Below are 16,051 nucleotides of genomic sequence, written 5' to 3'. Positions count from 1 at the left end.
GAGTTTTAAGAAAATACCTAAGAGACTCTAATATTCACTGTTTTAAATATGCGTCTATCTGGTAGGAATACATTGTTAAATACCTGCGCTTTTGAGTGGAACAAAGTACCACAGCAACAAAAGCCATACCAACCATAACCACATTTTAAGATAAGGTCAAAAGCTGCCTTATGTGTGAACAGTATATATTTTTGGGATTGTTTCTCTGTAATATGTCTGTCTCTATGTCATTTATATGTATTTATATACAAAAAAAAGATAGGGACCAGAAAATCCTGACTTTAATTGCGCAATCATGGTCACTTTTAAAAATCGTTGTAATGTGTGTATATCCAGTGCATTCGGATACTATTTACACCCTTTGACTTTTTCCACATTTGATTACGTTACAGACTTATTCTAAAATGCATTAAATAGTTTGTTTTACCTTATCGATCTACACACAGTACCACATAATGACAAAGCAAAAACAGGTTTTTAGAAATGTTTGCAAATGTACTAAAAATACATTTCTGAAATATCACATGTACATACAGTACCAGTCAAAAGTTTGGACACACCTACTCATTCAAGGGGTTTTATTTTTTTATTTTATTATTTTCTACATTGTAGAATAATAGTGAAGACATCAAAACTATGAAATAACACGTAGGGAATCTTGTTGTAAACAAAAAAGTGTTAAACAAATCAAAATATATTTTATATTTGAGATTCTTCAAAGTAGCCACCCTTTACATTGATGACAGCTTTGCACACTTTTGGCATTCTCTCAACCAGCTTCATGAGGTAGGCACCTCGAATGCATTTCAATTAACAGGTGTGCCTTGTTAAAAGTTAATTGGTGAAATTTCTTCCCTTCTTAATGTGTTTGAGCCAATCAGCTGTGTTGTGACAAGGTAATGGTGGTACACAGAAAATAGCCCTATTTGGTAAAAGACCAAGTCCATATTATGGCAAGAACAGCTCAAATAAGCAAAGAGAAACAGCAGTCCATCATTACTTTAAGACAGTCATTCCGGAAAATGTCAAGAAGTTTCTTCAAGTGCAGTCGCAAAAACCATCATTCACTATGATGAAACTGGCTCTCATGAGGACCGCCACAGGAAAGGAAGACCCAGAGTTACCTCTGCTGCAGAGGATAAGTTCTTAAGCGTTAGCAGCCTCAAAATTCGGCAATTAACTGCACCTCAGATTGCAGCCTAAATAAATGCTTCACAGAGTTCAAGTAACAGACACATCTCACCATCAACTGTGCAGAGAAGACTATGTGAACCAGGCCTTCATGGTCAAATTGCTGCAAAGAAACCACTACTAAAGAGAATCTGTTCTTTGGTGTGATAAGTCAAAATTTTTAGATTTTTGGTTCCAACCGCCATGTCTTTGTGAGACACAGATTAGGTGAGAGGATGATCTCTGCATGATCACTGCACCGTTAAGCATGGAGGAGGAGGTGTGGTGGTGCTTTGCTGGTGACACTTTGCTGGTGACACTGTCAGTGATTTATTTAGATTTCAAGGCACACTTAACCACCACGGCTAACACAGCATTCTGCAGCGATATGCCATCCCATCTGGTTTGCACTTAGTTGTAATATCATTTAATTTTCAACAGGACAATGACCCAAAACACACTTCCAGGATGTGTAAAGGCTATTTAACCAAGAAGGAGAGTGATGGAGTGCTGCATCAAATTAACTGTGTGAATTTAAGGATGCTCCCTCTAATGCTCTCTCTCGCTTTCTCTTTTTCTTCTCTCTGAGGACCCGAGCCCTAGGTGACTCCTTGCTGTCCCCAGTCCACCTGATCATGCTGCTGCTCCAGTTTCAACTGTTCTGCCTGCGGCTGTGGAACCCTGACCTGTACACCGAACGTGCTACCTTGTCCCGGACCTGCTGTTTTCGACTCTCTCTACCACACCTGCTGTCTCTAACACTGAATGATAGGCTATGAAAAGCCAACTGACATTTACTCCTGAGGTGCTGACCTGTTGCGCCCTCTACAACCATTGTCATTATTATTATTTGACCTTGCTGGTCAATTATGAACGTTTGAACATATTGGCCATGTACTGTTATAATCTCCACCCGGCACAGTCAGAAGATGACTGGCCACCCCTCAAAGCCTGGTTCCTCTCTAGGTTTCTTCCTAGGGAGTTTTTCCTAGCCACGGTGCTTCTACATCTGCATTGCTTGCTGTTTGGGGTTTTAAGATGGGTTTCTGTATAGCACTTTGTAACATTTATAAATACATTTGATTGCTTGATTGATTGATGAACTGGCATCCACAATCACCCAACCTCAACCTAATTGAGATGGTTTGGTATGAGTTGGACCACAGTGTGAAGAAAAAGAAGCCAACAACTGCTCAGCATATGTGGGAACTCCTTCAATACTGTTGAATTCCAAGCATTCCAGGTGAAGCTGGTTGAGAGAATGCCAAGAGTATGCAAAGCTTTCATCAAGGCAAAGGGTGGCTACTTTGAAGAATCTCAAATATATACAAAATATATTTGTTAAACACTTTTTTGGTTACTACATGATTGCATGTGTTACTTCATAGTTTTGATGTCTTCACTATTATTCTACAATTTAGAAAATAGTAAAAAAATAAACAAAACCCTTGAATGAGTAGGGTGTCCAAAATTTTGACTGGTACTGTAAGTATTCAGACCTTATATACAATTGTTTGTTGAAGCACCTTTGGCAGCGATTACAGCCTCGAGTCTTCTTGGGTATGACACTACAATCTTGGCACACTTGTATTTGGGGAATTTTTCCCATTCTTCTCTGCAGATCCTCTCAAGCTCTGTCAGGTTGGATGGGGTTCATTGCTGCACAGCTATTTTCAGGTCTCTCCAGAGATGTTCGATAGGGTTCAAGTCCGGTCTCTGGCTGGGCCACTCAAGGACATTCAGAGACTTGTCCTGCAGCCACTTCTACGTAGTCTAGGCTGTGTGCTTAGGGTCATTGTCCTGTTGGAAGGTGAACCGTCACCCCGCTCTGAAGCAGGTTTTCATCAATTCCTGTTCTTTGGCCGTTCATGTTTGTCACGTCCTGACCTTAGTTCCTTTTTTAACTATCTCTATTTTGGTTTGGTCAGGGCGTGAGTTGGGGTGGGCATTCTGTTTTGTTTTGTATTTCTGTGTTTGGCCTGGTATGGTTCCCAATCAGAGGCAGCTGTCTATCGTTGTCTCTGAGAACCATACTTAGGTAGCCTTTTCCCACCTGTGTTTTGTGGCTAATTATTTTTCTGTGTGTGTTTGTGTGCACCTCGGTTGAGTCACGTTCTTTGCTGTTTACCTGTTTATTTTTTGGTTGTTTCTGTTTCACTTTCATTAAAAGATGTGGAACTACATGCACGTTGCGCCTTGGTCGATTTATGACAGGGAGTTTGAGGATAGCGAGCGTGACAATGTTTCCCTCGATCCTGACTGGTCTCCCAGTCACTGGTGCTGAAAAACATCCCCGCAGCATGATGCTGCCACAACCATGCTTCACTGTTAGGGATGGTGCCAGATTTCCTCCAGACGTGACGCTTGGCATTCAGGCTTAAGAGTTCAATCTTGGTTTCATCAGACCAGAGAATCTTGCTTTTCGTGGTCTGAGAGTCCTTTAGGTGCCTTTTGGCAAACTCCAAACGGGCTGTTGTGCCTTTTACTGAGGAGTGGCTTTCGTCTGGCAACTCTACCATAAAGGCCTTATTGGTGGAGTGCTACCAAGAGGGTTGTCCTTCTGGAAGGTTCTCCTATCTCCACAGAGAAACTCTGGAGCTCTGTCAAAGTGACCATCGGGTTTTTGGTCATCTCCCTGACCAAGGCCCTTCTCCCCCAATTGCTCAGTTTGGCCCGGACGGCCAGTTCTAGGAAGAGTCATGGTGGTTGCAAACTTCTTCCATTTAAGAATGATGGAGGCTACTGTGTTCTTGGAGACTTTCAATGCTGCAGAAATATTTTGGTACCCTTCCCCAGATCTGTGCCTCGACACAATCCTGTCTCAGCGCTCTATGGACAATTCCTTCAACCTCATGGCTTGGTTTTTACTCTGACATGCACTGTCCAATGTGGGAACTTATATCGACAGGTGTGTCACTTTCCAAATCATGTTCAATCAATTGAATTTACCACAGGTGGACTCCAATCAAGTTGTAGAAACATCTCAATGATGATCAATGAAAACAGGATGCACCTGAGCTCAATTTCGAGTCTCATAGCAAGTACTTTTGTAAATAAGGTATTTCTGTTTTTAATTTGAATAAATTAGCAAAAGATTCTAAAAAACGTTTCACTTAGTCATTATTGGGTATTGTGTGTAGATTAATGAGGACATTTTTTTTATGTAATACATTTTTAACTGACAAATGACATCTATCAATCTAAACTGTGTAGCAGACATTTGATGAATGGAAAGAGACATCTGTTACAAAACACCAACAAGTTTAATGACATTCAGAGATTGTCAAGCCAAGCCTTCTGTACTGGGTAGGCCGACAAGGTAGGGAGGGATGTATTTTCTGTTTGCCGAGATTGACATAGTCTATGTATTGTGGTGTTGAAAACTTAAACCATGATATTAAAGCGCCCGAAGTCGGTACGCTTTGCTGATTGATTGTGTGGTGCATTGGCACAGAAATCTGTTGATGAAAAACATTGTTATATAGTTATAAATAGGCATAAAAATGTTGAAAATATAATTTCCCCCTATCTGGTCATTGTGTGCAGCTGGCTCTGATCATAGTGTAGGCCTCATGAAACAGGCAGGGAGAGTGAGCTCGTCGGTGGTAGTGATCAGCGAAACCTCAACCTTCTGGCTGGTACCGACTGCGCCACAAAAGCATGCTGGTGTGGTCTATATCCACCTTTATAAACACACGGTTATTATTTGTGGTCGTCAATATTATTTTTAGTTAATTCTATGATGGGGAGGGTGTGCAATTATTTTACACTACAAGGGGAGGGTCATGGGAAATATATAATTTATGTTGGGATTGCATTTTTTATGACACCTTGAGTTGGCATGGAAATAGTTTTTTGCCTCAATACTGCCTCCCGCTCATGTAGAGTAGAGTGCAGCATGTAAGTAAAATTATATAACAGTTACATACTCCTAGTGTGGAGAGGAGCACCCAGTCTGTGTATTCTTGCAGCAACCGAATTGCCCTTTCAGGAAAGAAAATATATATTATATTTTATTATATTATTCTTCATGTGCCAAAGGCAATGAGTGGAGAGAGCTCTATGTGGCCTTGTGTATGAAGAGGATTAAAGAAAGTAGTATCCCTCCAGCAGTCAACAATTTTGAGACAATATTTTTGTCTTCATCTCTCTCCCCTCACTTTGAAAACTATGTAATGTTTCCAATAACACTAGAAAGGACGGGCAGCAAGCGAAGCGCCCTTTGGATTTCTGTCAGCAGAAGCGCGCAGAATATGCATCAAGACCGTTATGACCCCGCATAGCGCGCGCGCCAAAAGTTCACCTAAACACCCGCCTACTTACCGAGTACCGAATTAAATCCTTTCAAAGTTAAAATGATAAAATCTGAATAATATATGTGTCAGAACAATAAGCAAGAAATACAAAACTGAAATGTAGCCAATGCTACAACAGTTTATCCATCGTGGTATTTGAAAGGAAGGGAATGTCCTTCAACAAGTTTTGCATTGAGCAACAACAGGTGCTAAGCAAAATTTGCCTTTGGTGTCTACATTTAGAAATGAATCGCACTGAAAGACCACTATGTCAATATATTTGTAAACAGTATTCTCAATAATAATCTAACACATAACCATTATCATTTTAAGAATGTAAATAGTTCACCTGTATGAATTTACATGAAACGTTTCCCTCTCAAAGAAACTCACCTTTGCTTGATTTAATCCTGTAGGAAAATATACACCTTCTGATGTCCCTCGAATTAAAAGCCAATTATAATCCCATTGAAGCTTCCCACCGGTCCTGGTCACGGCAGTGGACTCCGCACAGAGGGAATGGTCTTGGAGAGCCAGGGGGGCAAGGTGGAGAAAGGGGTTGTAAATCTTGCGGTCCAAAAGCTGCGGCCGAGCACACAGCACGCTCATTCCTCATTTCCGTCAGCCAGTGAGCCATCGTTTGACCCATCCAATGTGTTAAAAATAAAGTAGACGCATCTAGTACATGATCTCTGTGCGCAGGGGACAGACATTCCTGTCATGAGCTGGTGACTTTAAATGGCAGCTATAGACACACTTCTGTGTGGTGGGGTGCGCCCCCTCCCCTCCTCTCACCGCCTGGCTGTCGGTCTGGTCTAATTGGAACACATAACAACCTCCGCCCCCGCCAGAAATGTCACCTCCACTACTCTGCTCCCACCGGGTCCTCATTCAAACAAGCCAGTGCTTCACTCCAGCAAGCTATAGCAGTGTACATACAGTGTAGCCGCTCCACTATTTAATGTAATGATTCATTGATTGTGGTCCAATTTAAAACATCGTTGATCATGGCCAACATTGCATACCATACAAATAAATAGGAGGGCGGCAACAATGAACATACACAAGGACATACTGTTGAGTAGGCTAAGTTAATACATCATGGATATGTTTAAGTCTAGGGGCTATAGTCAGGAACTGGACAACATCCCTGCAATTTACAACGAATATACCTCATATTTACACAGTTAAACAAGTGACAAGCTGCAGGTATGTACACATTTTAAAATATGTCAAGTTTATATAGGAAAATAACACACACTCATTTGCATTTCTTTAGGATTAGAATATATAGTTATTAAAATAAACAACATAATAAAACAAAAATAATTACACATATTGACATGGCGTTATACATTCATGTCACATAATAGGCACTTTAAAAATATGGATAAAAATAAAACTCAGTACAAAAAGGTTGTCAGTCAGCTACTTCATTGTTCTATCCCCGGGGAAACTAGATCTTTCATATCAGTTCCTTCTTCTTTGGTTTCCCCGGGGACCTTCTTACTCTGACACAGTGCAGTACAACAACTAGAGCAAAACTAATGTCCTGAACCGTCAACAACACACACAAAATGGCTTTTTAAAGGTTGGATCTCAAAAACTGTGCATGACTTGCCTGAAGCGTCAACTAATTAACAGATGAATAGGCTTGGTCTATTATTGGCCAACTAATATGTCTTCTCTCTCACCAACACCATTGCGAAACACCTTCCATTATAGCATGGTCAGAGATCTGTTTGTGCTGTCTTGTTAATCAACATTCAGAGAAAAACCCATTGTTCATTAGATCCTCAAGCATATGGTTTACTACATGACTCTATGTGAAATTACCAGTATTGCATATATGCAGGGCTAATAACATTGTCATTGGGAGACAGTAGAAACAAAGTAGTATGGTACATACAAATCTGACTAAGAAACAGATAAGGACCTATAGACTCAGCTTATATGGTTTCGGGGCTATAGTTTACAGTATGTAACTTAGTGTTAGCTTTACAGCTACCCCAAATAAGTGGTTGCATATTTTTTTCTTCCTTTCGACTACAATTTTTAACCCTTTAAAAGCGCTCACCCTTCTTCTGTTTTTGGTTGTTTTTTTTAAAGAAAAAAAGATGAGGGACGGGCCTGGAGAAATGTAACCACTCTAAAACTGCATAGACAGAGCTGTGGATGCAAGGACTGACCATCCGTGATGTCAACATTGTAGTTCTAATCACGTGGTTGAGGCTGCACACCGTCTGTCTACATCTACATGGTTTACAGACATTGGAGTAAAACAAGCTTCTATTTGGGGTTCTTGTCGGGGTACGAAAGTTGAACTAAGCTCATGGGGCATTTCTAAGTTATACTCTTCAAGAATCAATTGGTATATAATCATTCATTTGGAAGTCTGACAATGGATGTGGACACTAAGGGTTCGAGCTTTAAGGGTAGTGAGTGGGTAAAGTGTGCTGTGCCTTTGGGACGCTACCATAGGATTCAGAGGATAAGAATCATGTCATTAAGTGGTCTTTATAGTGGTTAGGACTGAGGCTGAAATGGGAGACAAATCATGTTGTATCATAAATCAGTAATTATGGAAGTAGTACAACTGAGTCTCATGGTACAGATAGATTGAATAGAGGAATGGGCAATAGGAAACATCATTTTGTGTTATATATAAATCGGTGTTATTATGAAACGTTTGGGGAATTGTAAACCTTCAGGAGCCTGGGGTCTCTCTGATCAGAAGTTGCAGTAACGCAGTAGGATCTGTTGGATGGGCCAAATCTCGGAGCCAGCCCCTCAAATCCTCCCTGACACCCAGTCCACACCACTCAAACTTTAGCAAGATACGATTAAGATTGCTAAAAGCATACATATTAAACACAGATCTACAATTAACGATTTTAAACACAAAATACTCAAATATGTACTGACATACATATTTTTATAAAAATAAATGTACATAAAAAAAAGCTGCATGATACTTTGTATCACAAAATCAATGTCATCAGTGCTCTTCATAAGGTTAAAATCAAGTAAATAAATTCAGGTGCAAATTGAAAGAGAGAAGTCACAGATCAGATTCCGGACATAGGTCTAAGTGCTCACTGTTACATCTGTGGCCTTTAACCTGGGGCCTGTTCATTAAGGCCCACCGTAGCAAAATGTATTGAAACATAACACGAAAATTATTATTTCTTATTGGACAAGTCCAAATAGCCCCTCACTTTTTTTGTCAGTTTTCTTCAATTTGGTGACTAATGAACACGACCCTGGCCAGCTGTCAGTCTCACAGAGAGAAAAGGGAATCGAGCTCTGCCAGGACTGCAGCCTGTCTCCTTGCCACTGTTCCCAACAGCCTCTGTGGGAAGGATGGAGTGCCAAGGTCGACCTGAAAGACAGGAGGACAAAAAGTGAGCCAAAGGGAGGGATGGAAAAGAGAAGGGGAGGGGAGGAAGAAAAGAGAGAGGAAGAGAGACTCCACATTGACATAAGAAATCATTAAGCATATCTGCATCTGAAGTGCTCTTAAGAACTGTTGATGTAAAACAAGATTGATAAATCATTTTGATGAATTGATTGATAGATTTTTCAGACCACTCTACATTGACATACAGTACACTGGTTCCTGTCTCACCTGCAGCAGGTAGATGACCCTGACAACCTCTCGGCCATGGCGTGTGATTGGCTGAAGGACCCAGGCGCTAGGCAACATTTCCCCTCGGATTGCCTCCACACTGGGCCGAGGGAGAGACTCCTCGAAGACTGACTGCACGGCCAGCACACAAAGGTCATCCTAGGAGAGAGAAGAGGGCACTGAGTTAGGCTTTTTCCTGACCATGTAAAAAAAAAACATGTTCAAAAAAAGGGTGACATGTAGCCTTTTGCTGCACCTATCCGGTGTATGTGACAATAACATTTAAACTCCTGGCTATAGGGCAGTAAGAATCATTGCCCCTGAAATGAAGATGTTCTCTGTCCCCCTGATTCCACACAGCAAATTCTCCAGTGTTAAATCCATACTGACAGTGTTCAATTTAACACTGGTCAAGTGTCTACACGGGTCCACACTTTTCTGTATTAAATTAACCCACTGCTTAGTGCCTTGCCTTTCAAGTGAGTTCGCGCCCATCACTATATTTGTTAGTGACAGAGACATCCATTTTCAGTCCTGTGGCCTACACCAACTGAGATCCTAAGCTTATTTATGTTATCATGATGTAGAATTCCTATTGGAATCGAGCCAGAGTGGGGATATTCAGCTATTTAAATTGTTATTCACCCACAACCTGCATTCAGAATTACCTTAATCATCTAAACTGGAACAACCATTTCAGTAACAGGTGCAATAAGTCCAAGTAACAGATTGGATAAGTTTAGAAAAATATATTTATATTTGAGTAGCATAAGATTAATTAATAAATGTACAGTACATAGATATTGAAAAAAAAAACGATTTAAAAAAATCTACCTGCAACAGCGCATGCTGGGATATATGATAATGATGGGCAAGGTTTTTGTTTAACACTGGTTATTACCACCAACACTTATGTTCTTTTACACCAATGGGTGTTAATTGAACACTTAAGAGAGTTAATTTAACACCTGAATCAACTCTAGAAATGTAACACTGAAAAATCAACACTAGGTAACACTGGCCAATTTGCTGTGCAGTTAAACATTTAAAACAATTATTGGTAAGAAAGAGCAGTTGGGACTTGGAAGTCAACTGGAGGTCCATTAAGTGTGTAGCTTCTGACCTGTGACCTTTGACCCTACTGACCTGTCGTGACTGGGTGCTGATGCAGCAGAAGTCTCTGGGCTGTTTGAGGTGGCAGCAGGACGGGTCTGTCAACAGGTACACTGAGGAGAAACACATGGAAAAGCATGAGGAAAATTACAATTGGATTCTGGAAGTAATTTGTCTGAACTGAAATGGAATGACTCCGACATGGAAAGATGGTGCATTTGCCAAAACGCCTGTTTTAACAAGGGCTTTCACCATTTTCAAATAGAGAATTGACCTCAACCCTGCTATACTCCAGCCAGCAGACTCACCCAGCTGAGTGCTGTCATCTAGTGGCCGTGTCCGGGCTGAGTGGATAGCCTTGTGGTACAGGTGGGTCTTGGAGTGGTCTCGGACCATGCTCCACAGGCTGGCCAGGGGCCTCTCTAGCTCCACCGCTCCCAGGAAGGAGTGCACTGACGGACTAGAGGAGGGCTTGTAGAAGGCCTGGACACCTCGCTCTAACCCCTGGTACCTGAGAGAGAGAGAGGACAGGGAGGTAGTTAAAACATAGTATCTCATTTCTGTGTACCTACAGTCACGTATAACATGTTTTGCTGACACTTTACTTAAAGCCTGCACGTGTGCTTGCTGATGCTTTATAACTTAAGAGTGTATGAGCATTTGTCATGTGTTATAATATGGGTTATGCGGAGTGTTAACCATGTGTTCTCTCAGAAGTCTTTACAAATGATTATGAAAATGACGGGAGGAGAAACCATAGTGCAACTCACCTCCAACCAGCAGCAGCCTTCCCCCTTACAAGGTTCCCCATGTCACCAGCAGCAGCCAAGCGCACCTGGAGGCACAGGTGAGAACAGCACAGCTGTTTATTCTACACAATGTTCACATAAATAGTGTTGACATGACATAATTACTCAGCTGATGGATTTGGTCAGAGCGTGCAGTAGATCCACAACAACGGCTGAAGGTTGTGTAACAGGTGGATGGCGAGGAGGAGAAGCCATGGAAATAGGATGAGCACGTTCTACTTTTAATGGAGAAGCGTCATATTCTACCTCAGCCATAGCGCGGCCAAGCAGACAGGATGTGAGGTCCTGATAGGCTGTAGATAAAGAGGAGGCAGAGCCGAAGGAGGCTGTGCGCGGGCGTAGGCTGGTGGGAGATGATGGTGAGGATGACATCAGAGGGTCAGACCCTGACACACCGGGCTCCAGCCGTACATCTACAGAAGACACAGGAGAAGAAGACACGAATGGCAGTGTTTCCGCTGCAGTCATTTAGCTGTGGCGCTGCGCCACGGCAAAATCCTTAGCACCACATCAAAAAAATATGGAACATGAAAGAATATTTCTGGCGAGGCACACTTTGAAGATGCTGGAACTGTCCACCTTTTCTTTTCCTTTGCAAACAAAACCAGTAATGAACAGACAGAAGAATAGTCTATTTACCTAGTCGGCTTGTTGTTGTGTGTTCTATTCGAGAGAATCATTAATCTCGAGGCGCATTCAAGTTGCGAGTGCCATCGGGAGGGAAATACATATTCTGACAAGCAGTTAATGGACAACAATTCTAGCAATCGCGGGTGAAAACAGCATTAACGTTTTTAATGGGGTGAAACACCATCCTACCAACAAACAAAAAAAGTATAATTTTCGTGACTTAAACAATAGTGATGAGACAGATGGGGGGGGGGGGGGGGTTGCGACATGAAGTGGTTTCTGTGAAAAGTACAGGTGGGTGGCAGGTCACCCAAAGTTACCCTAACAGGTCAGCCTACGTTATATTCACTGTGATTATGCAAGTTTTTTGGGACCTAAAATTCAACAGGATGCTAACTATACTGAACAAAAATATAAATGCAACATGCAACAATTTCAACGATTTTACTGAGTTACAATTCATATAAGGAAATCAGTCAATTGAAATCAATTAATTAGGCCCCAATCTATGGAAGTCACATGCCTGAGCATATAAATATGCATCTGTTGGTCACAGATACCTTAAAAAAAACGTTAGGGGCGTGGATCAGAAAACCAGTCAGTATCTGGTGAGACCACCATTTGCCTCATGCAGAGCGACACATCTCTTTTGCGTATGTCACGTTCTGACCTTATTTCCTTTGTTATGTCTTTGTTTTAGTATGGTCAGGACGTGAGTTGGGTGGGTTTGTCTATGTTCCGTTTTCTATGTTGTGTTTTTGCGTTTGGCCTGGTATGGTTCTCAATCAGAGGCAGGTGTCATTAGTTGTCTCTGATTGAGAATCATACTTAGGTAGCCTTTTCCCACTTGTGTTTCGTGGGTGTTTATTTTCTGTGTCTGTGTGTTCCACACAGAACAGTTTCGGTTGGTTATTTCACGTGTCGTTTATTGTTTTGTTTCAGTGTTCGATTGTTTTAGTAAAGAGCATGGACACGTACCACGCTGAGCATTGGTCCTCCGATCCTTACTACTCCTCCTCGTCGTCGGAAGACAGCCGTTACAGCGTAGAGTTGACCAGGCTGTTGATTGTGGCCTGTGCAATGTTTTTACTCCTCTTCAATGGCTGTGCGAAGTTGCTGGATATCGGCAGGAACTGAAATAAGCTGTCGTACCACGTCGATCCAGAGCATCCCAAACATGCTCAAGGGGTACAGATCCTTGCGACATGGGGTCGTGCATTATCATACCCATACATGAGTTGATGGCAGCAGATTAATGGCATGACAACGGGCTTCAGGATCTCGTCATGGTATCTATGTTCATTCAAATTGCCATTGATAAAATGCAAATGTGTTTGTTGTCCGTAGCTTATGCCTGCCCATACCATAACCCCACTGCGAGCATGGGGCACTCTGTTCACAAAGTTGACATCAGTAAATTGCTCACCCACATAATGCCATACACGTGGTGTGCGGTTGTGAGGCTGGTTGGATGCGCTGCCAAATTCTCTAAAACAATGTTGGTGGCAGCTTATGGTAGAGAAATGAACATTAAATGATCTGGCAACAGCTCTGCTGGACATTCCTGCAGTCATCGTGCCAATTGCAAGCTCCCTCAAACTTAAGACATCTGTGGCATTGTGTTCTGTGACAAAACTGCGCATTTTAGAGTGGCTTTTTATTGTCCCCGCACAATGTGCACCTGTGTAATGATCATGCTGTTTAACCATATTCTTGATATAGATGGGTTATCTTGGCAAAGGATAAATGCTCACTAACAAGGATGCAAACAAATTTGTGCTCAAAATGTGAGAGAAATATGCTTTTTGTGTGTATGGAAAATTTCTGGGATCTTTTATTTCAGCTCATGAAACATGGGACCAACACTTTACATGTTGCGTTTATATTTTTTGTTCGGTATAGTTAAAATATCACATTTAGATCCAGCTAATGATGAGCCCAATAGGGTAAATGCAGATAGGCAACCCCATGCTTCAGCCTATTTGTTTATAGCCATAATGCTGCATCAGTTGGGCTACAGGTGATAATGCTTATTGCTAATAGCTTACCTGATAATATGAACCACGCACAGTCTACATGCATGGTCCAATGTTTTACCAATATATTATTGGGCTCATTTCTGGAGGTGGAAATTCTATTTTAGAGGGTGTCAGCATCATTCTATTTTCATTAATTTTGGAGTACAACATCCTTTTAAAACATCCTTTTGGAGTACAACAACCTTTTAAAAAGTCACCATAACTGAGATTCAGCTACCTTTTCTCCCCACTGAAAAACATTTTTTTCAGAGGAAACACTGCTAATGGTTAATGAGTAATCAAAATATTACAATTGTTTGTTGAAAATTAGGAAGTAGAGAGTGGCTCAGGGGGACTCCAGGCGGAAGATGCAAATGTAGATGCCCCAAAACAAGAAAAACAGTTGAAGCTCCGTTTACTTTAATTTTTTACTTAACACTTATTTTTCTTAAAACTGCATTGTTGGTTAAGGGCTTGTAAGTAAGCATTTCACTCTAAGGTCTACACTTGTTGTATAACAGCTGACAAATACAATGGGTTTTGACTTGATAAAGGAATTGATGCCAGGCTGCCAAACAGGCTTTAGACCATCAGAAGTTGGAGAGATGTTGTCTCTGCCTTGTGCATGAAGAAAGCGGCTGTTGGTAATGGTAGTGAGTCACTCAATCCTTACCTTGGGCAGAGAGCCAGGCACGCTGGGTCGTCACACTCTGAGAACCACAGATGGGAGGGCGAGACCTGACCTTCAGCCCATTTATACCATTATCCGGGACCCCAGTGACCTTGGACCAGACAAAAACCACACAGAGAATTCCTTAGACTCTTTTATTTATTTGTAGTTGGGACAAAAACAAACTAGGACTGTCAAAGTTAACGGGCGGGAAAAGGTGGGAAGGGAGGGAAGGGAGGATGCTGGTGTTGTTTTTCAAGTGGCAGCCCACATGTACCGTAAAGTATGAAATATGAAAGGCAAATATTATAACTGAATGTATGAACATATCTGAATTAATATTATTTTGAATGTTATTCCTGTAACCCCCATCTGAAAAAAATGACAAGCTAAATAAAAAGTTGATCACAAAAAAAATATAAGTAGCTAGGCTTATCTGCTAACGTTAGCTAGCTACTGTAGCTAACCCAAAAATATTTTAGTTTTAATTTTAGTTAAAAGTTGTAGTTCTCAGGTCAAAAGATTTAAGCAATTGTAGTAGTAGTAGCTTGGGACTAGTTTATGTTGAAGAACATGAATACGTAGCCCAGGCTAGATCTAATATCTGTATTATATTTTACATGAACTCAGACCAGGTTGATCTGTTGTTATTGTCTTCTGTGGAAATAATTATGATTTTTTTTGGAAGGATCTACACACAATACCACATAATGACAGAGCAAAAACTGATTTTTGGAATTGTTTGCAAATGTATTAAAAATACAATTCTGAAATATCACATTTACATACAGTACCAGTCAAACGTTTGGACACACCTACTCATTCCAGGGTATTTCTTTATTCAGACTATTTTCTACATTGTAGAATAATAGTGAAGACATCAAAACTATGAAATAACACATATGGAATCATGTAGTAACCAAAAAAGTGTTAAACAAATCTAAATATATTTTCTATTTTGAGATTCTTCAAAGTAGACACCCTTTGCCCTGATGACAGCTTTGCACACTCTTGGCATTCTCTCAACCAGCTTAATGAGCTAGTCACCTGGAATGCTTGAAGGAGTTGCCACATATGCTGAGCACTTGTTAGCTGCTTTTCCTTCACTCTGCGGTCCAACTCATCTCAAACCTTCTCAATTGGGTTGAGATCGGGTGATTGTGGAGGCCAGGTCATCTGATAAAGCACTCCATCACTTTCCTTCTTGGGTCATTGACATGTTGAAAAAACAAATGATAGTCCCACTAAGTGCAAACCAGATGGGATGGCGTATTGCTGCAGAATGATGTGGTAGCCTTACTGCTTAAGTGTGCCTTGAATTCTAAATAAATCACAGACAGTGTCACGAGCAAAGTGTCACACCATGACACCTCCTCCTCCATGCTTCACGGTGGGAGCCACACATGCAGAGATCATCCGTTCACGTACTCTGTGTCTCACAAAGACACGGCGGTTGGAACCAAAAATCTCACATTTTGACTCATCAAACCAAAAGACAGATTTTCATTGGTCTAATGACCATTGCACGTGTTTCTTGGCCCAAGCAAGTCTCTTCTTCTTATTGGTGTCCTTTAGTAGTGATTTCTTTGCAGCAATTCGACCATGAAGGCCTGATTCACACAATCTCCTCTGAACAGTTGATGTTGAGATGTGTCTGTGAAGCATTTATTTGGGCTGCAATCTGAGGTGCAGTTAATTGCCGATTTCTGAGGCTGGTA

At 41.2% G+C, this 16,051-nt stretch overlaps 2 protein-coding genes across 4 annotated transcripts in view; both read right to left on the bottom strand.

The window, feature by feature from the left end:
- LOC135507934 (spectrin beta chain, erythrocytic-like) overlaps nucleotides 1–6,268 on the bottom strand; it is a 53,615-nt gene extending 47,347 nt beyond the window's left edge. For all 3 annotated transcript variants that reach the window (XM_064927736.1, XM_064927738.1, XM_064927739.1), the window contains exon 1: nucleotides 5,859–6,268. The gene's annotated coding sequence lies outside the window, so the exon portion shown is untranslated. The remainder of the gene's footprint in view (nucleotides 1–5,858) is intronic.
- Nucleotides 6,269–6,681: 413 nt separating this feature from the next.
- Nucleotides 6,682–16,051, bottom strand: part of stard9 (StAR-related lipid transfer (START) domain containing 9) — a 59,935-nt gene continuing 50,565 nt past the window's right edge. Inside the window, exons 26-32 of the mRNA XM_064927735.1 lie at nucleotides 14,337–14,445; nucleotides 11,262–11,428; nucleotides 10,977–11,041; nucleotides 10,515–10,717; nucleotides 10,240–10,319; nucleotides 9,094–9,252; nucleotides 6,682–8,847 (exon numbers count right to left, since the gene is read on the bottom strand). Coding sequence (XP_064783807.1) covers nucleotides 8,746–8,847; nucleotides 9,094–9,252; nucleotides 10,240–10,319; nucleotides 10,515–10,717; nucleotides 10,977–11,041; nucleotides 11,262–11,428; nucleotides 14,337–14,445 — 885 coding nt within the window. The 3' untranslated portion in view covers nucleotides 6,682–8,745. The remainder of the gene's footprint in view (nucleotides 8,848–9,093; nucleotides 9,253–10,239; nucleotides 10,320–10,514; nucleotides 10,718–10,976; nucleotides 11,042–11,261; nucleotides 11,429–14,336; nucleotides 14,446–16,051) is intronic.

This window comes from Oncorhynchus masou, chromosome 21 (genome assembly GCF_036934945.1).
Source record: "Oncorhynchus masou masou isolate Uvic2021 chromosome 21, UVic_Omas_1.1, whole genome shotgun sequence".
NCBI classification, from domain to species: Eukaryota; Metazoa; Chordata; class Actinopteri; order Salmoniformes; family Salmonidae; genus Oncorhynchus; species Oncorhynchus masou.
The sequence above is the reverse complement of the archived record's forward strand: the minus strand, read 5'-3'. Positions and strand labels throughout refer to the sequence as shown.